Raw genomic sequence first — 19,808 nt, forward strand, 5'->3', positions numbered from 1 at the left:
ATCTGCATGTCAGAGTTTAGTCTACTGATGGATTCCACATGCATAATGCTGACCAGAACTCTGGGTCAATTAACTAAAATTTCACCTGGGCAATCATTTACATACGGTTTCTGCCTAGTGACTGCACCTTCCCTCGGGCTTTTGGCCTGAGCAAGTTCTGCTCCGCGGTCCGCTCCGAGTCATTTTCAGCTATGAATTGAGAACCCCACGTAATATGATTTGCAGAGTATGGATTGCCAATCATCTACGTCAATGTACTCGCCGTCATAATAGATAAGTATGTATAGACCCAAATTAATCTCCCTCTCCGCCTTTCGAGTCGATACTGCCTTCTCTTTATACTCCTTCACGCCCTTCCTATTTGCATCTACGTATGTGATCCATTGGCTATACATGAAGGGTTTCAATTGCTCATCATCTTCTCTTATAAGATGAGTCTCGATTGCGTTCAGATATCTCAACCTCGTGGTCTCCACCTGCCTCGTATCATCTGTCTACATGGCGGTGGGAGCAATGCGCACATATTCTTTACTCAGTGTCAATCTCTGCGCTCAAAATTTGAGCAAAAGTTTCGTCTCGTATTCGCTGATGCTCCTTTTCTTTCCGGGCCAGGCCCAGATGTTGACTCCGTATACAAAGAATGGGGACCGTTCCGAAGCTGGGTGCGGCTAAGAACGGGATCGATACCAATGACTTGGAACTCTGAATCTGTGAGCGTTGAAGCAATTGACTCGGCGATTTCCGACGCAGTTCTTGCGGGAAATGCCGCGGGTGGTACTGGGCCACTGGTCGGGCTTCTTGGATTCAACTAAGGGGCTAGAATGGCTGCATGTCTTCTACTTCGTCATCAGGAGGATGCAAAGAGACATGAAGGCATGGAACAGTATAAATTTGCCATTCTACTTGCAGGCCGAGGTCCTTTGATAGAATTAGGTAAGGAGTCACGATGGCTTTTGTCACCCACGCCTATCTTAAGCATCCCGACCATACATGTTCATGGGACTAGGGATCAAGGTATTTTTGCCCATCGGGAATTGGTAAGCCGAGGCTGTTTGGACGGAAGCACCAAGGTGATTGAGTGGGATGGTGATCATCGAGTGGCCATCAAAGCGAAGGACGTACTTCCCATTGTTGGTGCCGTGATGGATGTCGCAAAAGAAGTTGGCATAACATAGAAATCGAGAGTCTCAATGATACATAGATCTTCTTGTAGTTCAGCTTGCTCGCCGTCTGAAATGCGCATACCTATGCATATCCTTGGTCACAAAATCAAATTTATGTCATCCAGGGGAGTAAAGAGCCTCCAAGGAGCATTGATCACTATATTTTTGGTCCAGGGTCTGTTCAAGTTACATCAGGCATTCCTTTCGTAAGACTATCGAAGAACGCCATATCCACACCTTGGAAAGCCCAGTCATCAACACCTGCAGTGATTCCAGGAAGATCCACTTGAGGTTGGCCCTCCTCTGTCAGTGATATCTCAGGATACACAAAATTACCAGGATCAGTGGTAATGTTTGACTGTTGAAGCATGAACTCGGCTTCATGGGATCTTCCTGTAATGCATGGAGGGGAAGGCTGTCTAGCGATTCTAATGGTTCCAAGGTAAGGAATGTGGAGGCACACCTCTTTGTCACTTTTGAGAATGTCCCGTGTGGATTGGCTTTCTTCCCCCATGGTCCGTATATACGTTACTCCTTGAGAGGCTTCGGATTCGATTTTAAGGAGGTGTCGTATCAGTTCAGCAGATTTTTGAGCCATTGCATCCTTGTCCATCTTACTGACGAGATCCATTAGGTCGAGAACTTGCCCTAACATTGCACGATCACTCAATCGCTGATGAGCCAGAAAATTTGTTGCTTCGCGATGGGCATCAAGATGAGAAAGTAGAATCGTCATGGCTGCCAGAAACGCGAAGAAGTCCACTGGGCGTGAGCAAGATGACATGGGATTGAATGTCCGATGAGTAATAAAACGCGTCATTATCTCGCGACTAGCATTCACACAGGTGACCTTTGAGTATTTATGCCCTGTGTGGCTACCTATGCTAGAGATGGCGTAAGGCAGGTGCAAGTGAATCAACAGACTGTTGTAATAAACCTGGCCTGCAAGTCGGACGGTCTCCAATAGAGAATCCGGTGAGCCCGGAGCAAGACCGTGGAAATTTGCCGGTCGCCAGAAGCTTGAAGGCATACTTCTTGAGACTTCCAATAGCTGCGCATCGATAGATTGGGTTATTCCGAAGTGAGTTGTAAAAGAGTTTTCCGTGAAGGAGGTCTCATTCCGCTCCAGAATTTGAGATGCGATCACAGCTAGTTGACGCTCGAATTTCCCAAGAGGTGTATCATCATGTAGGTTCGACCCCATGTTCTTATCAGCCGTACCCTGAGGGAGACCGAGCAAGAGGCTAAGATAGCGATCCATATAGACTATGCGGAACCACATGAAAGCAGGGTTTATGCTCAATCGCGGGTCAATTCGTTTGAAGGGTGGAAGAGTTGCGCGGTGAAGACCCATTAGTTGTGCTACCGTCATCGCTCTGCGATAGACAGCCCATGCCCGTCGCAGATTGCCGCAGTTAACTTCAAAGACCCCCTCGAGCATGATGCAGAGCACACTTTCCAGAGTCCCTTGCCACTCTTCCTTTTTTGTCACCCATGTTGTTGCAGCTGTCATGAGTCGACGCATCAGTACTTCTTGTGGCTCCGAAAGACCATGAACCTTTTCCCCACAGGGACTTTGTAAAGCTATTGCGAATATGATCATTTGTCTTGCCAATAGAACCGGATGTATGTCTGGTCCAGGAGACAAGGATGTCGGGTAAACGGCGTCGGCCACATTAGCAGTAGCAAGTGCATCGCGTGTCAACTTGTTGTGTGGTTGAAAATTGGTCAAATGGGTGTAGAGCGATGGTCTGGAGCTTTGCTTGGCCAATATCTTCACATTCTCTCGGGACGGAAATGCCGCCAGTAGATGGTGTATAGCCGCAACTTCACTTGGGCTGGATGGTCTTTGCAATGTAGGAATATCAGCCCTTGGCCCGTTCCGAGGTCCAATAGGTCCTCTGGATGAATTTCCTTGGATTCGCTTCCTTTTTTCTCTTCTAATTTCGTTATGAATATTGTGCGTGGTCTTTTCTTTCTCTGGGCGTGCATTGATCTGGTTTTCTTCTTCCTCAGAGCTTTCATAACCTGGAGAATCTGCAGAGAAGGCTGAACGAGAAAGGACTAAAGCTCGGTCATAGCGATGAGACAATGATGCGGTTGAGTTTGAAGGTTGGTTTGTCTGCTCTTCTTGTTGGAGAGGCTCGTTCCGGTTTTGGGCACTTTGGGCAACTACCAGGTCCTTGATAATGTTCTCAATTCGCGCGATGCGGTCTCCAAGGCGCCGACTGTTGCTGAATTGCTTTGTTGGGACTAGATCTTCCGGTAAATTTTGACTAATGCAGGTGGCACGCCGTCGCTGACATTCGACGCAGGTGGTAGCCTCGGGAGATAGGAATATGCAGCGAGTTTTGCGATGTTTGCATTCCCAACAAGATCTCGTTCCTTTACGGATCTTCCTCCGCTTGGCTTCCTGCTCTTGGTTCGGCGCCAGTGGCTCCTCTTCAAGATTGTCATTCATGATGGAAGCAGAAAATGATAAATCGTAAGCTTAGGTAGACACTCAAGATTTTCCAGGGTTGAGAATGGCTTTGTTTAGAAAGCATCTCATATACTGGCTTGAAGAGAGAAAGTAACGAGATAACGTTCCGCCGCTCGGGCGAAGAGAGGCATATGATGTTCTTCCACCGTTCGGGCGAACCAGTCTGGAGTCTTCTTCCACTTCCCCGCCACTCGGGCAAAGCCCTGGAGGTCTCGGCGTGGTTGGTCAGCACCTGGGTATGATGGGGCGACCGGGCGAACGTAGATTTGTCAACAAAGAACTATAGTTAACTTACTCCGCCGACCGGACCCAGGGACATACGTGCTCAAAGAAAATCAGGGATCACATATATTTAATGAGTAACATTTAGGTACTGTTGATCTTTTTGCTCATAATGGACCAACTTTATTTACATCCGTCTTTCCCTTACCATTCTATCTCCTCAACGCCATCAATCGCAGAACTTTTTGCTTTCTCTTGAGCCAAATCTGCCAGTATGGCTTCTGAAACAGCTTCTGAAGACGGACCCGGACACAATAGCATCCACGACCCTATCAAGGTCGAGGAGAACGCCCCGGCACCCCCTGCTGCTCCCGGGCCTCCTCCTGACGGTGGGACTGTTGCGTGGCTCCAAGTAGCGGCCGGTTTTATGCTTTTCTTCAACACATGGGGCATGATCAATACTTTTGGAGTTTTCCAAACCTACTATGAGAGTGGTGAACTTTTTACGGCCTCATCATCTGACATCTCCTGGATTGGTTCGATTCAATGTTTCCTCCTCCAGCTGACTGGGCTGATTGCGGGCCCTCTCTACGACCGTGGTCATCTTCGATTGCTGCTTGTGACAGGTAGCTTCATGGTTGTCTTTGGGCTTATGATGCTCTCACTATGTAAGGAGTACTGGCAGGCTTTACTTGCCCAGGCTTTCTGCGTTGGCATTGGAGGTGGATTGCTCTTCACGCCAACTGTGTCTTTACTGCCTACATACTTCAGCTCACGTATTGGGCTCGCCGTCGGTATTGCCTCGTCAGGATCCTCCCTTGGTGGTGTCATTTATCCTACCGTGCTTTACAGGCTCCTATTCAACAACAAAATCAGCTTTCCTTGGGCTGTGCGCGTAATTGGATTGATCGCGCTCGCCACATTTATCTTGCCTGTGCTTGTTATGCGGGTCAGAGTCCAAGCGCCTAAGCCGCGTGCTATCATTGACTGGGCTGCTTTTACTGATGGGCCATACATTGTGTTTTCACTTGGCTTGCTAATTCTCTTCATTGGCAATGCGATTCTGATTTTCTACATTTCCTTCTACTCGGAGAACAAAGGCTTCACCGATACCGAGCTGGCTTTCTACCTAGTCGCAGTTTTCAATGCAGCATCGATCCTTGGACGTATTGCACCAAATGCATTATCCGACCGCATCGGAGTTTTCAACACAATCGCACCTGTCTCATTCCTCTTGGGAGTCGTTATTCTATGCCTACTCGGTGTTGTTAACAAGGCTGGAATGATCGTCGAAGCCATTGTCACGGGATTCTTCAGTGGTGTCGTCGTTGCACTACCACCAGTTTGCTTCCGAATGCTTACTGAAAACAAAGCTATGATTGGCACTCGTGTTGGGCAGGGATTTGCCATTGGCGGCTTTGGTTTGTTAATTGGCGGGCCAAGTGGCGGTGCTATCCTAGGGTCTGATGATGACTGGACGGCCATTTGGGTCTACGGAGGCGTGGCCGCATGTGTTGCTGGATTGATCATGATGGTGGTCCGAGTGATGAAGGCCGGTCTCAAGCCTGTCAAGGTGTGAGTGATTGTCTCGGGTTATCTTGAGGATACGTGCGGTGGATGAAAAGGTGCACTCATACCCGCCGTTCGTGATATTCCAATTGATGCATAAAGATCCTCAGCTCGGAACCGCATCCTTGGCTAGGGTATGATGTGTTTGACATGGCATCACATTCGTCTTGAATAAAAGGGGATGGTTATCGGTGAAGTGGAGCGTACCGCCCCTTAGAAAGACCTTTCGTGGATTTGTCAGGGCATATTTCGTTGCATACGAACAATTCTCTTGGGCTTTAGATAGCTCAATCAAAGTTTAATTTTACATATGTATTTAACAATACTGGAATCATAATTCTTTTTTGAACAGACCAAAATACGTATGTAATGGAGCATCCTCAGTCCCCGGAAGCCTATTCCCTAGCATTCATACACGCTTATTGTAGAAAGTTGCAAACCTTGGAAACCCGCACATTGATCCAGATGTCTTCAGCTTGGGAGTGTGCGATTCAAGTTCCGGGCTTTATGCCACCCGTTTCGTCATGGATCCTGATATAACATACTTGAATCTCTCGGTTCCTCTTTGGCAAGATTACATTGACTCAAATTCTTAACTAGGAGTCATAAATCTTCAAGTTTCGATGACCGTTCCTTTCCTTCTTATACATAGTTCTGCAAAATAAATAGGACCGCATGGGACCATCCATGGATCATGCTCAAAGCATGCCAAGTTAAAATAAAGAATGAAAGATCGAAACAAGTGACCAGGCCCGAGCTCAAGCCGAAGATCTTACTAGTTATCCAGGGCTCGGGCCGATGGCATCAGTCTTCCATGGGGTCTGAGGGAGAGTGGATTTACTAGAACAAATTCCTTGATATGGATTCAAGTTGCTAATTTTCAGAGGTATAAACTTGACCCTAATACATTGCACCTGGGCGGACACACCCTCCTTATTGCAATCAGACTATTCTTCGGGACAACACAAATACCTTAATTCAAAATAGCTACCTAAAGATTATTATCCTATGTGGCTCATCAACAGAAGAGATAGTCTTGGAAGCAGATTGGATTTCATCATCTTCAATGTTAAACCTACAGGATCTTGATTTTAAGGTATGTATCGATCGTAAAGATCAAGCAATTGAGCGAATTTTTGTGAGATCCCCTGCACATGTGCTCTCTTGGTTAAGTTATGGTCAAATAATAGCACTGGAGCACAGAAGATTGGTATTATTTTTAGGTTCGTCGCGGCAATAGCAAACCTCAAGCTCTATCCAGCCTTTTATCAAAGCGCTCTTACTATTGCACTTCTTGTCCGAGGATGGGATGCAGAAAGAAGTCAAGGGTTTTTACCCCTAGCACCTAAGTTTGATTCTATTGATCCAACCCTAGCTATTTGGCTAAAACGGCTTGGATTCATAGAGGATCAGGATATTCGTCGTCTTGCTGATTGTGTCGGGGGGGTCTCTAAGACTTGGCATGCTTGCGCTAAATCTTGCGCTACCACGAAAAAACGGAGTGGCTATAGATGTATCCCTCAGTCTCGTGCCAGGAATAGTGGGGTTATCCCTCTAGAACATTTAAATTGATGGGGAAAGTTTATAAATTGCTGGAAGAATTCAAAGCTAAGAGTACTCGATTCTCACAAGACCCCTCAGTAGTAGAGCTTAGTGTGCGTGAGTATGTCTTGGATTAAAACGAAATAAATGATTTACATAAGGTTATTAATTGTGGAGATATTACTGTAGGAGACACTTGCTTGATGTATTACGAAAAAGACCCTCGGTCCCTTGTCGAGGTATTAAAAGAGGAATCGCCGTATAAGATATCTTTCAAGAGATAGTGTAAGCTGTTAAACGGATATTATCTTTGGGGATCCGAAGACAAGTATATCAGTAGAGATTGCAGCACCTACAACTTGAAGTTTACCATCCGGATGAGTAATTTCCGAATATACAATACACCTCCTGGCCTCCAGAACTTCTTCATCAAAATTAAAATCGGACCAGCCGAGGAGAACCACCCGAGCAGGTATGCCACCCATGCAACCGAGGATGATCCTGGCTCTCGGCTTGCAATTCTTGTGTTATCTTATGAAGAGGACGGGGAGAGATATTGTCACGGTATTGCAGAGGCTCAACATGGAAAGCAAGAGCGACTTCGAACTCCTTGTTTAATCAACTCGCTGGAACCCACCTTGTGGTTATCTGTCTATTACCGGTGAGATACATTTACATTCATGATAGGCTTTAGAATGTACCTCCTGTGCTAGAGCCTTTTAGAAATGGAGCCTACAGGGATGAAGCTGGTACATAGGGTGGTAAGGCTCAAATCTGGGCGGAGCACTTGAGTGAGTTACAGGAAAACGTCACGATGTTAGAGGCATAGTACATGTGCAGCTATCGATTCATCTTTTCATTTTATATTTTCCCATCCAGTAGATGTCTAACTTATAGGTTTTATTTTATGCCTTTTTTTCAATATCGCTTATAAGGTCCATCGATCAAAATTGCACTTCAACTCCAACGGCAGTTTGGCGGAGTGGTCTAACGCGATTGACTGTGAGTACCTAACGCCTATTATTATGCAAGACTATACTAATTTCCATGCAGTGAATTATCGATATCAATTCTCTTAGGAGGCGTAGGTTCGAACCCTACAACTGTCGTTCTTTTTTTTTTTTATTATTATAACTTCTTCTATCCTATATCCGTTGAACCTACTACATAGCTATTTCTGTCTTAGATCTAGCTTATATATACTAGCCCCCCCCCCCTTAGTAAATTATACAACAGAAATTCCCAAAGGTAAAAAAATACATCTTGGTCAACTGGTAGTGACCAGACCCGGGCTCGATCCGAGGACCTTATCGGTTTACAGTCCATTGAGTGTTAACGATACGTGATAACCTGGGGGTGGTAGCGGAAAAGCCACGGTTGTGCGTGGCACTTTTTGGAAAAACCGTGGCATTCCCACCTAGCATCGTGTAGGTGGTAGGTGGCCCGCTCGCTTGGGAATTAAGTTATGTACTCCGTACTCCGTATTGAGTTTGGCAATAGCTCCGCATCCCGAGGTCAGGTGATACCACATGCTCAGGTGCAGGAGGCTTAAGGGGAACCAGGAACCGTGAAGTTCACTTCAGTACCCACTATTCATCCCTTCCCATCGAAGACTTCCTGTTCCAATACTGTCCGGATTTCAATCATCGTTTTCTGAGCTTGCTTGCTATCAAAAACGAAGTCTCTTTTGCAGACAAAGGACGAAGTTTACCCGAAATACTCTCCATTCAACACTCACCTTGCGTCGAACACAACCATAATGTCGTTGAGTCAAAAAGGGCCTCACTCCTTGCTATCCGATTCTTCGTTGGGCGGTTCCAAACCAGTCAAAAGCACCGCTTTGTCTCGGTTTATGACACTTCTAGCGATTCGAATCCTTAAGCGCATTCGACCTCGAGAAGGGAATGTTCTCATGTTGACGGACGGGATATGCGTGAAGTATGGACGCCGTGTTCATTTGTCTGAAGCATCAACAATGCGGTTTATATCACAACATACATCTATCCCGGTACCAAAAGTTTTATGTGCATTTACTCGTTCCGGGTGGACGTACATTGTGATGGAGAGGATCGAGGGAGACATAATTGGAAACGGCTGGGTAAAACGAAGCGAGGACTCAAAGGCGAAACTTCTTTCGCAATTAGCAGAAAAGATTCGCGAGATGCGGGGCCTTCGGCCTCCAGAGGGCACAATGATTGCTTCTGTTGATGATGGATCACTTTTTGACTGTCGTATTCCTGGTCCTTCCTTGCGCTTCGGTCCCTTTGACACCATCCAGGACTTTCATAGGCATTTACGCATGGGCATGGAGTTTGATTCAAGGCTTGACACTGATATTCAGGAACTTATCAAAGGACAAAGCAAGTCTTGGCCTTTGATGTTTACTCACGGTGACCTTAGTAGCCTTAATATTCTTGTACGTGGAGATGATATTGTCGGTATTATTGATTGGGAAACTGCTGGTTGGTACCCATCATATTGGGAATACACTTCTGCCCACCTAGTTAACCCACAAAACTCTTTTTGGGTTCACGAGATTGACAAATTCCTACAACCAATGCCTGAAGAGCTGGCGATGGAACGGATCCGCCAAATACACTTTGGAGATGTTTAAACAATCCTGGCCTGTAACTTATACAATGATCTCCCTCTGCCCCATAAAGTCATACGTTGGAGCCTTTCTCATATTAAAATTGCCCTGGCCATCAAACCGGTGCTGATCTTTCTTCCGTTGACAATAATCCATCGCACTGTTGCGCAACTTTGCCCACTCAACGGCGTTGTGCCTAAAGCCTTAGGATCGACCTGAAGCGTTTCCAGGGCCTCCTTTACCCAGAAGACACAGTTCCAACCTGGTTGGCCTTCCCGAATAGGCGCATTCCGCAGAATTTCGACAAGGCGATTTCCTTCCGCTACCTTCCCAACCATGACACGAACAAGCAGCATGCTAGTAGGCGCAAGTGGACAATCGCGCTCCTCGAAGGACCATTCAGAGCCCCCTCCAAATTTTGGCCTCTCCTTTGCGTGGTAACGGACCCCCATACCATCATCTGCCTCAACTTTTGGACCCACAATCAAGGCCCAGTGGTATCTAGCTCAGACGAAACATCAGTCTTTTAATTACTACTCACCGAACGATTTTTTGCATGATTAACTCACGTGTCTTCCTTGCCTGGCACGGTGGCTTTGCCTCCACATAGAGAGCAGCATACAGACGATCTTTGTTGGATGGCATTGTTTGAGCGATCTTCGAAAATATAGCTAGAATTGGCGCTAATTGGGCCGCGACGGGATACTGTATAAAGGATGCTTCGACGTAATAGCTCTGGAGATTATTCTCTAAAACTGGTTTGCAATTGGAGTCTCTGAGGGCCTTTCTATCTATGTATCTCCTAGTTGCCCAACTATTTACCAGGACTCGTAGCCGCTGCCCAGGTGTCTGTGTGATGAGATGCGTTAGTGCCGCCTTAACGATTCCAAGGTTATCTTCCAATCTGCATCTCCTCCAAGAATCGAATCGAATGGATAGGCGCTTAATCCATTGGCTACTAGTAGGTTCAAACATACATTTGAGACAGAGGATATTTATACAGTGCTCTTCTCCATTCGCATTCGTGTTGGAGAAGTGACAGCTTGTTTCGAATTGCCGCCTTGTTTCAAGTTCAAGTTGTTTCCCTCTTTCCGTTGCCTATCCAGAATTCTAATTGCTGCTCTTGTATGTTCACTTCTCTTTTGATTTTTTTCTCCTTTTTCTTTTTTACCTTGTCTTATTCCATCGCCACAGCCTGCGTAGCGCGCGTCATCGGTGTTGCTAATATGGAAACAAGCATAGAAATGCAACATGAGGTTGGTTTGCTGCTTCCTCTTTCTTCCCCTTGGAGTTGCATGGACCTATTCAAAGGAAAGTTCTAGGAGCCTTCACGTGCGATGTGTCGATCCTCTCTGGCTTTATTTGGAGATACGGCGAGTCCCGTCGGAGTACCGCCCATACTACGGGCGTTTCGCCTATGCGTGATCTGAAAGTGCACTTTGTCAAAAGCCAGAAAAAAAAAGAGAAAAAAAGAAAAACTCTATTTCCGAGTCCCTTCACTGCCTTTCATTTACTGCAAGAGCCTGCCCGGAACCCTTATTCCCTCATCATATCTTGCCCATCTTGTATTTTTTTTTAATTCAATTTGCCCGAGTGTAGCCGCTCAGGTCAGTGATCTCACCAGGTTGCCAGTTGACTCTTGAGTGACACGGCCCCGCCCGGCGGGGCTGACCCGGAGACCCGCTGGGCACTAAGCCCAGCACTATGTGATTGGGCGGGGAGGTCCGAAGGTCGCGGCTTCCAACTGGGCCCACCATCTCCGAAATTTGATAAGGGAGGTCTTTCAACCTCATAGACAGTACTTTGAAACCTCTCCATCGATATAGAGGATAGTAATTGACTGCTCGATCGATGAGTAGTTCGAGGAATTGGCTGCTAACAACTCTCAAAAGCGAGGTCTGTCCAATATTGTGAGGGATATTTGGATCTGCTTTATAGTCTAATAATACTCGCGTACTCTTATAAGCATCACATTCTGCGGTAGATGAGAGGGGAATCCAAACATAGTTATCCTTGGGATGGACTCTTACATTGTCATTTCCAGCTTCAAATTTTAAGATTTGCGATCCTTTCCTGTCAGAAAAGCGCCGCCATACATTTATGTAGCTCCCGAGATCTGCTCGGTAGCGAACTACAACCTTCCAAGTTGGAATTTTTCAGAAGTTGCAACTCATATCGCCCAGTTTATTGCCTCTATCCAGCAGGGGGTTACACCATTGTGTCGGACCGCATGCTCTCTAGATGGTCTAAAATCTCTTTCCGGCACGAACACCTGGGAGGGTCGCTTATTCTATCATTCGCGTTTTTGATACCATGATCCTTCGATGTCCAACGATTTTGATCCATTGTCCATCCAGCAAACCCATCCAAGTTCTACCTCTTCATCTTGTATAATTTTTGGTGCGATTTCAGATAACGCTTTAAGCGAGGTATACTTGATCCTGCAGCAGATCTATCAGCGGTAGGTGCTTAGGGAAGGAGAGCAGAAGGTGGAGCTTAAGGCGGTATCTACGGGCAGAACCAGTGAGCCAACTGCTCCGAAGCTCAGACAAGATCCCTGGCAACCTACTTGGCTTTCAATACTCAGACCTACCGCACCAGACATCGCCCATGACACAGGGTATTTCTTCTTTACTGCGCACAAGGTCTGCCATGGTACTGCGAGTAGATCGATCTTGAGGGAAAGGGTATACTTCAGGTGTACGCCAAGATCTTGAGTCCTTGTGTGCTAATGAGAAAGAAAGGCCCTTTTCCCCGAACTGCAATGCAGTCCCACCTGGTCTTAGATGTGATTTCGTCCAAGTTTCAAGTTTATATAGACACCGACCAGGCATAATTGAAATCGGGTTTTTGTGGGCAGAAGCTAGTCAGAGAGAGCTGGCTTATCTATGGGATGATGTTTACCTCTTACAGCTGCCGTGTAATATAAATGCATAGATGGGACGACTGAGAGAAATTCATGTGTATCACTGTGTCTCTGTTGCCTTGTTTCTTTTTGTCTTCGCGTAGATTGAAGACGCGTGCGTATCTCGCGCCCTCTCCCACGAACCTTCGTTCTCTTCCTTACCACTCACCACCTTCCCAAACATCACTGACAAGCCTTGGACTTAATATCCCGTTCTCGTACCAGCCATGTTGTCTTGCCTCAATAAAGCACTATCCCTGCCTCATCCCGCCACCGAGTGGTGCTTTTGATAGTAGCAAGCTCCTGAAGGCGGCTATCTCCTTTAAGGTTAAGATGCCTTAGGCAATACCCCTTCTAAAAAATTCCATTGAATTCAAAGTTGTTAGTATTTTGCTGCCGTGGGTAATAATTCACTCCAAAATCCAGGAGCTTCCTGTCTAGTAGTATCTTGGAGCAGTGGTATGAGCTAGTGCTAGTACATCCTATTCACTTGAGGACTTAGCTCTTTAGAGAGAAGGCCTTTGGAAGATAAGGCTACCTCTTTCTCGTCACAAAAGAGTTTCTTTTTCCTAAATAAGATTCTAAATAAGATTCTGTCCTTCAGAAAAGTGCTCTGTTCAGTATTATTGAGATTTCAAGCACTTTCTTTGGAGTTTCCCCCAATATCTCTACACATTTGTTAAATTTTAACTATCAGGTAGCCTAAATTAGAACTCCCTATTAACATCGTTCGCCTTAAACACCAGCTATTCTAAGAGCTCTCAGGCTAACGTCAACCTTGGAAATATGAAAGTGAGTCAACTCACTCAATAGGAATAGCTCCACAGGCCAACATTGAAGCGTTAACATACGTACTTTGGCCATCGTATCGGCCGCGATTGTGTAGTGTAAAACTTGTCCTACCCTAAATATGCTTATCATATGCCTATGATTGGCTATCCGAAATATACAAAAGGTATTACGCGTCGAGCAGGAGAACAAACGGCACTTGACATTGCATTTGGATGAAGAAATAGATTCCATTGCAAAAACTCCCAGTCCCAGGTGCCGACTACTAGTATTTGATCAGTCTCCCGTTCCAAGGTTCCGAGGTTGCTCAATCATTCGATCCGACCCGTTCTGGATATATTTCCAACATAAGATCATTGTAGACAGGGACCATTCTTTCTTACTTTCCTGCTCGCCTTCATAACCCCAAGAGTACTTTCTGTCTTGCACCCCCTCTGCTTCCCTTTCAAGTCCATCCCGGGTCATCTCAAGCCCATTACACTTGACCCTCATCACCAGGATATCACTTACGCGAGTCCGAGGTGCTAGCATCATCTTGGACTTTGGTGTCACCTAAGCCAGGAGATATTTCAGATGTAGCAGGCAGTGGAACACGGTCGAAGTGACCAACTAACTCAGCAAGAGCGATCTCAGGTGTACTAGTATCAAGTAGCGCTGGTGTCCCAAAGCCTGGAGTCAAAACTGACCTGAGTCCTGGCTTGCCAAATGAGGACTCGGGTGTATCAGATAGCGCTGGTGTTCCAAATGCCGGCGTAGAAATTGAGATCTTGCGAGTATCATGAGATAGATAATATATCGGAGCCATAGAATCTGACATCCAGGTAGATGGCTTCCCAAATGTTGATATTTGAAGAGTAGCAAGAGAACGTTTCGGTGCGTCAGGCATTGTGTCAGACAGTGTATGAACAGGTCTACCAAAAGCTGTTATTCTTTGGGGAGCATCTTCAAGAGAATTCTTGGTTGTCAGAGTAGTGAAACACCACCGAACCTGTAGCCACTCTCTGACAGAGGATCTGGAGTCGCCAGGAAACCTGGTAGAAAACATAACTTCAAGCAGTGGGGACAGGTGAAGGCTTGCTTTTTTATGTCGGTCGAGGTAATCCCATTCATCTTTTCAGGTCTCTTTGCGTATCTATATATTGTCAGTGCATCACTTTATAAATATTGCTCATCCTAGGGACTGACCCTTATGGGCCATGATTACCTGGTGACCACGGTTTTCCCTCTTGAGCCACGGCTTTCCCAGGAGCCATGATTTCTCCTTCACAGGGATACGCACACACACGATTTCGGATGAGCATTGACCGTTTTTCACACTACTCCTTGCTCCGGCTTGGGCGGCCCACAGCGCCAACAAAACATGTACCAAGGCAGTGTGCGTCTGAATAACGTAATTCCCGGTCGAACGGGTCACCCCATCGAAAATAGCGTCTTTCAACCACCCTTCCTCGTTCAAACACCTACCATACCACCAGTTCGCAATATTTCGGCCGAAAAAAAGGTCAACCAAGAGGATAAGGTCTTGTTAGCCCTTAGCAATATTCAAAACGGCCGAATCAAGTCTATTCGCGCTGCAGCGAAGCTCTATAATGTACCCTTCTCTACGCTACAAGCGCGTGGCGGTGGACGACCCTCACGCATTGATCAACGCCCATCTGGTCATAAACTGACCTAGCTAGAAAATATTTCGCTTACTAAATGGATCATCTCTATGAATACACGTGGAGCAGCACCTAGGTCATCTACATTATGAGATATGGCCAATATTCTACTAGATACACGTGGTAGCTACCCCCTACCTACAGTCGGCAAGAATTGGCTATCAACCTTTATCAATCGATGTGAAGAGATTTGGATACGCTTCTCTAGGTGATATGACTATCAATGTGCCTAAACAAAGATCCTAAATCCCTACGTGAGTGGCTTGCAACTGTACAATGTGTAATTGATGAGAATGGTATCCAACCTGAGGATATTTACAACTTTGATGAGACAGGCTTTGTAATAGGCCTTTTTTAGCATAGAAGGTTGTTACTAGATCAGAATACTACGGTTGGTGATCTATTTTACAGCCTGAAAATCTTGAATGGGTTACTTTGATTGAATCAATCTGCGTAGATGCCTATTTACTTCCGCTGTGTGTGATTTTTAAAGGCAAAGTTGCTATGGCAAGCTGGTTCGATAACCTACCCCAAGACTGGCGATTTGAGGTCTTACTTAATGGCTGGACTACTGATGAGATTGGCTTACGATAGCTTGAAAAACTATTTATTCCATCTACAAATTCACGTGTCTGTGGTTAATTTCGGTTATTGATTCTTGATGGCCATGGTAGCCATCTTACACCTCAGTTTGACCGAATCTGTTCAGAGAATAACATTATATCTCTCTGTATGCCTGTATTTTCATCACGTTTATTACAGCCACTTGATGTTGGCTGTTTCACAGGGCTTAAGTGTGTTTATGGTTGCTTTATAAGTGATCTTGTACGTACAGGCTATAACCATATCGACAAGCTTGATTTCTTAACTGATTACCAACGCGCCTGGCTAGAAGCCTTTCGGCCGAATACTATCCAGAATAGCTTTTTAGCTACTGGTTTAGTACCAATTGATACTAGAAAGGGCGCAAACTAGGAAGGCAAGGAACGATATCTGGTGAAGCGTGAGGGAAGGAAGGAAACTACGAACTGAGAGCTGGATATCAACAACATGGTAGTCCGAACTATCTATCTACAGATGGGACCACTGATGTTGGCACATCTTCCCATATTGCCCGGACAGAGGCTTTTCCCTTCATAACCTGCTGAATATTAAGCATCATGCTATACATCACACCCCAGCTTGTAAATCCTTTTGCTATGCCTGTTCTATTGTGTACATCGGAAACTTTTTCATTAGCACCAGCAGCTCGAAATTTGCCAGTTAAAGCCGGATAGGTTGCATAGCACTTCAAGTAGCCGTGACCACACAAGCGGCCTAGCGATGTATCGACCTGGTCACTAATATCGATTTCCTCCGCTAAGCCTAGGGAAATGACTGATAGCGCAGCAAGGCTCTTCTGCGCACCCCGGTAGCTTACCGCATAAAAGCCACCACACGCAATATCATGTGCAGCGCAGGTCAAGCGCCCATTCTCGGGTCTCTCAAAGGGAGGTTGCTCACGTAGATATGGAAGAAAGTGATGGGATGGAGGCACAGTTGGGTCGTGCCGGGTCAAATAAGCGGGCAACATAGGCTTGCATTGTAGTCCACAATGTCCCAGTTGTCGCCAAAAGGAGAAGCAGGCACAAGCTCCGTGCTACCTTGGAGCTGTCGAAGTGCGATCGCAAAATTTTGTAGTTGAGTTTTAATTGATACATCCCAATCTGCATCATCCTCCATGATAATTGCACTTCCGAGTCTCTGCTCAATTATCCTGATGATTTATTAGAGAAGATCAATGACAGATGGACAATACCAGTCACATACTGCTGTATTCCATTCAGATGCGCCCGCCGACGCGCATATTCTGTCGGTAGGTGGGCATGATTCCAGTTCTAGGAACAATCAGTATCGTCACCAGACACGGAAAAGTCCGTACACCTAGTGTGTCATTTTTAACTTTACTGTAGCTGTCTCGAGCCCGTTTGATGGAATGATAATTCCCAATGGTGTTATAGATAGAATATATGATGCAAATGAGATGTGCTTTCAATGATAGAAGAGATAAATGGAAATACCTGGGCTCGAAAACTGGGCGCCATATTAGGTGTCACTCTGCAGTTTCTTGTCGGGATGAAAGGTCGTTATGTTCAAGTTCAAATGTTTTATTGGGGGTGATACGGGTACTATTGACGGGTACCATCGATATTCTTAGAACATTCTTACCGGCTGGTCCCTTTAACTACTAGTACGGGTGACAGACATATTAGGCTGCGACTCTTAGGCTTGATTTTGTGATTTCAGAAGATACACACGCGCCGTTGATTATAGGGCGGCTACCCGCATAAGGATGCACATGAATGTATGTTAAACCCGTGGATACTGGCGGGGTAATTACTACTAGTTCAATTCTATTTTGGGGGCAAGGAGGAAATTTCTACTCCATAGCGCCGATCAAATTAGCGCTGTCTATTTAGAACAATGATTGGGTCACGGTGTCTAATACTAGTAGTACCTAGTATGTACTGTAACTATAGTATTCTAAACTAAGGGCTACTCAAGTGTTCACAGCATAATACCTATTACCTAGTGAAGAGGGGAACGCTCTCGGCAGTGCACTCTAGGTACACGGGTCGATCCAGCTCAGATGAACGAAACCACAACCAACATGCAGAACCAAAGGTCCCATCCTAAAGAGGTGGAGAAAAAGGATGATATTCAGCTATAACTGAGGTGCTGTCTTATAGTAAGGACAGGGCGGTAAAGATATAACAAAACGGCAGAACAGAACAGAACAATACATTAAACAGAACGTGACAATACCACAGTGGAGGACATGGTCCCCCACTACACCAGGTAGGTACTTTTTGAGGCAGTTCAGATAATACATGAGTCGGGGATTTCCAAGGTTAGAATCTAGATTTCGAATTCATTGCCCAAAAAAGGATTAGCAATTAAACAGTAAGAAATTCTTGATTATTCCAAGGTTATCTCAAACTCTTGGCAGGTACTACATGGATGTAGGCTGTGGCACTTAATCTCGGATGCATGTTTCACCCCACAAAGCCCGACAGCGCGCACTGAATAATATGTTTTCTGTAGAGCCTTTGATAGACTCAAAGATATCATCATCCCTGGTAGACCCTAGATTTTCCTCATCGCCAAGATCTTTCAAACTTTTGACTCGAAAATCCTCGGCAGGGAAGTATTGGTGAATTACTTCTGGAATAACTGAGATGCATTTCAGGTTACCGGATTTGCATTCACCCATCATCTTCACATCGAATGCTTCACCTTGCCCAGCTCCTGTTAGCTCTAAAACCTTCCTTGCCCCATCATGAGAGAGGGCATATGCAAAAGAGCAGACAGGATTCTTAGACCAATAAACACCTCGTTTCCCTTTCGGGATTCGAGAAATGTACTTTTGTGCCCAGCCGTGATATTTCTCATGTGGACATACTGCAATATCGTCGAATATGACAGTCTCGAATTCCTTATCCCAGAACTCACCACAATGACCCATCCAAATGATATCCCATTCTCGGCCATATGGTAAGTCATCGTGGTTGTAAGTATGAGTCAAATTACGAATAGCAGAGGCAATTGACTTCATCTGAATTCGGAGAGACACATCCCAATCAATATCGTCTTCGATGATAAGAGCGGTCTCGAGATTTAATTGGTAGACATGTTTGATAAGATCAAGATGTGCAAGCCATGCACGACTGCCACCAGATGTTGGATGATCTTTCCCTTGATCCGACCCAAGTTGCGCAAATGCATCGCTTAAATCTGGATGCACAGGTGGCTGTGGGGGTATGATATAGTGGAGTCCAGTTAGACTTGCAGCGGCGGCGAGACCACGAGTGCGCCAGGAGGGGCCATGAGAAAGCACTAATATTTGTCCAAACTGTGCTATATTAGTTTGGGCTTAAGAGGAAACATATAAGAGATAAAATTCAAGGTGGTTTGATACTCCCAAAGTTTCATTTCCTGCGCAGTCGACAGGGTCATCTTTTGCACCAGAGGCGGTGAGGGGTCTGCGGTAACTCGGAAGGGAGGAGAACAAATAGATCACAAACCAGGCAGCGACAAAAGAAACAAGGATCAGCAGAAACAAATCCCGACGCATCATTATGACAGTCTTTAGAAACGAGGATATGGTATACGCTACTTATGATGTTGCTTAGGAGATCTCAAGGCCAAGTTCAAGAAAATTTATCGGACTTGGGCTGTATCCGTTCCCGAGGTCAGTCCTCTAAAGCCCTTCCAGATTGGCGCTGTGTTGGTTTGTGGAGCCGATCTCTGAAATTCATTAGGTAGCTGAAACAGGCTAATGCACTGCACTTAGCGCTATCACCTCCGATGTTCTCAAGCCAATAACACCCTTTTCCGTACCTAGGTATGTACTCCGTAATTGGGAGAGTACAGGTCCCCTGAACACTTGGGAGTACCCACCTGTACATTTCGGATAATCTTGGCATTTTTTCGGGAAATCCAAAAGAGGAAATTTGAATGTACAGGTGAGGTCTAATTTGGTAATTTTACACAGCAGGAACATGAATAAAAAACAGAATTTACACACAATAAATTCTGCCACCCTAAATTGTAGATTAAAATAAATTTAATCAAATAAGCCTTGTCACTTCCCTAGCAGTGTCTAAGTACTTACGATGTCATCCGAAATCCAAGTAACATCTACCAAGCGGAACCCAATTACTGTGTACTATGTGGATTATATTCCAACCCTACCAGAATATCCGAAAACTGATCTGCAAGGGTATATGTATGTTGTTGACTGCAGAGATAGTGATTCAGCAGCAGCAGGGGAATCAATACAGAGTGTATATGATATTCTAAGTGCTTCCGAAGTACTTCTGAACTATTTACAGGGCTTAACTAA

The 19,808-nt window shown here is 45.5% G+C and overlaps 7 protein-coding genes across 7 annotated transcripts; 2 read left to right on the forward strand and 5 right to left on the reverse strand.

Moving 5' to 3' along the window:
- Nucleotides 1–1,344: 1,344 nt before the first annotated feature.
- On the reverse strand, nucleotides 1,345–3,624 carry N7483_008844 (uncharacterized protein; the record flags this gene model as incomplete). Its single annotated transcript, XM_057092271.1, has 1 exon — nucleotides 1,345–3,624. The coding sequence occupies one exon, from the start codon at nucleotides 3,622–3,624 to the stop codon at nucleotides 1,345–1,347; it is 2,280 nt and encodes a 759-aa protein (XP_056943445.1).
- Nucleotides 3,625–4,141: 517 nt separating this feature from the next.
- N7483_008845 (uncharacterized protein) lies at nucleotides 4,142–5,446 on the forward strand (the record flags this gene model as incomplete). Its single annotated transcript, XM_057092272.1, has 1 exon — nucleotides 4,142–5,446. One exon carries the CDS (start codon nucleotides 4,142–4,144, stop codon nucleotides 5,444–5,446), a length of 1,305 nt encoding a protein of 434 aa, XP_056943446.1.
- Nucleotides 5,447–8,737: 3,291 nt separating this feature from the next.
- On the forward strand, nucleotides 8,738–9,592 carry N7483_008846 (kinase-like protein; the record flags this gene model as incomplete). Its single annotated transcript, XM_057092273.1, has 1 exon — nucleotides 8,738–9,592. The coding sequence occupies one exon, from the start codon at nucleotides 8,738–8,740 to the stop codon at nucleotides 9,590–9,592; it is 855 nt and encodes a 284-aa protein (XP_056943447.1).
- Nucleotides 9,593–9,660: 68 nt separating this feature from the next.
- N7483_008847 (uncharacterized protein) lies at nucleotides 9,661–10,213 on the reverse strand (the record flags this gene model as incomplete). The annotated part of the gene is made up of 2 exons (XM_057092274.1): nucleotides 9,661–10,069; nucleotides 10,110–10,213. The coding sequence occupies 2 exons, from the start codon at nucleotides 10,211–10,213 to the stop codon at nucleotides 9,661–9,663; spliced, it is 513 nt and encodes a 170-aa protein (XP_056943448.1).
- Nucleotides 10,214–13,764: 3,551 nt separating this feature from the next.
- N7483_008848 (uncharacterized protein) lies at nucleotides 13,765–14,148 on the reverse strand (the record flags this gene model as incomplete). Its single annotated transcript, XM_057092275.1, has 1 exon — nucleotides 13,765–14,148. The coding sequence occupies one exon, from the start codon at nucleotides 14,146–14,148 to the stop codon at nucleotides 13,765–13,767; it is 384 nt and encodes a 127-aa protein (XP_056943449.1).
- Nucleotides 14,149–15,986: 1,838 nt separating this feature from the next.
- On the reverse strand, nucleotides 15,987–16,496 carry N7483_008849 (CAZyme family GT25; the record flags this gene model as incomplete). Its single annotated transcript, XM_057092276.1, has 1 exon — nucleotides 15,987–16,496. The coding sequence occupies one exon, from the start codon at nucleotides 16,494–16,496 to the stop codon at nucleotides 15,987–15,989; it is 510 nt and encodes a 169-aa protein (XP_056943450.1).
- A 1,443-nt stretch (nucleotides 16,497–17,939) lies between these two features.
- N7483_008850 (uncharacterized protein) lies at nucleotides 17,940–19,040 on the reverse strand (the record flags this gene model as incomplete). Its single annotated transcript, XM_057092277.1, has 2 exons — nucleotides 17,940–18,815; nucleotides 18,882–19,040. The coding sequence occupies 2 exons, from the start codon at nucleotides 19,038–19,040 to the stop codon at nucleotides 17,940–17,942; spliced, it is 1,035 nt and encodes a 344-aa protein (XP_056943451.1).
- Between the last annotated feature and the right edge of the window lie 768 nt (nucleotides 19,041–19,808).

The sequence above is a fragment of the Penicillium malachiteum genome, assembly GCF_028827825.1.
Source record: "Penicillium malachiteum strain IBT 17515 chromosome Unknown utg000004l:1.0-4883003.0:1.0-4884900.0, whole genome shotgun sequence".
Lineage (NCBI taxonomy): Eukaryota > Fungi > Ascomycota > Eurotiomycetes > Eurotiales > Aspergillaceae > Penicillium > Penicillium malachiteum.